Genomic DNA, 883 nt, shown 5'->3' on the forward strand with positions numbered 1-883 from the left:
CCAGTGTCCCTGTCCTGCCGGCTGCAAGCTGCACTGGAACAAAAAGGATTGTATAGGTATGTCGGGGCAGGACCCGTTGCGGCCAGGGACGCTCCAGCATAGCCTGGACATCACCCAGCCAGAGGGTCCCGATGCCCCATGGCCCCTCCATCACTTGGGGCTGTTGGGATTAAGGTCAGGGTGGGGGGAACACGGGGGTTTTGGGGCATCCTGGCGCACGGATGCTCCGGGGTGGGCTGGGGCCCCATGTCCGTCTCGCACGGGTCTGGACGGGAAGTGCCGTAAGGTGTTGACCTGCTCCCTCTGCCCTTGGTCATCTCGTTGCTTTTTCAACCATGCTCGGGGCTGGCCGTGAGCTTTTGCACCAGCAAGTGTCCCTAAAGGAGCTGTTTTCATGGCTCTGGCCGTGCCCTGGTACCCGACTGCCTCCCCTTCGTCGGGGACAGGCTGCCCCGCTAAAAAAACCTGAAATCCCAGCAGTCAGATCTCACATCTCCAAGGAGGAGCTGGGGGGTTGGGATGCTGGTCCAGGGTCCCCATGCCCAGCCCTGGCACCCTCTCCTCCCCAGTGAATCTCCCCGTGACCTGGGAGGGTGGAGGGGTCCCTCGCGGGTCCCTGGGCTGTACCAGCCACGGGCGTCCCCGCTTGTCATCACCAGCCGGCGCGTGTCCCTCAGAGTTGGTGAAATGCCTGCCAGGTTCGGTACCGCCGCGGGCCACCCTCACCTGCAACAAGACGGGCAAGAAGGACAGCTGTGCCCTCACCTGTGCCTCCAAGGCCCACTTTCTGCCAGGTACCGGCACCGGTGCCACCACCGGCACGGGCAGGAGGGTCCCCGTTTCCTTGCATGGCCCAAACTGGGGGGGGGTGGGGAGAGGAGCG

At 64.3% G+C, this 883-nt stretch overlaps 1 protein-coding gene across 1 annotated transcript in view; it reads left to right on the top strand.

The window, feature by feature from the left end:
• SCUBE3 (signal peptide, CUB domain, EGF-like 3) overlaps positions 1-883 on the top strand; it is a 38,154-nt gene that overhangs the window by 33,189 nt on the left and 4,082 nt on the right. Inside the window, exons 11-12 of the mRNA XM_009327472.1 lie at positions 5-56; positions 678-794. Of these exons, the coding sequence (XP_009325747.1) occupies positions 5-56; positions 678-794 (169 nt within the window). The remainder of the gene's footprint in view (positions 1-4; positions 57-677; positions 795-883) is intronic.

This window comes from Pygoscelis adeliae, unplaced genomic scaffold, assembly GCF_000699105.1.
Source record: "Pygoscelis adeliae isolate BGI_AS28 unplaced genomic scaffold, ASM69910v1 Scaffold197, whole genome shotgun sequence".
NCBI classification, from domain to species: Eukaryota; Metazoa; Chordata; class Aves; order Sphenisciformes; family Spheniscidae; genus Pygoscelis; species Pygoscelis adeliae.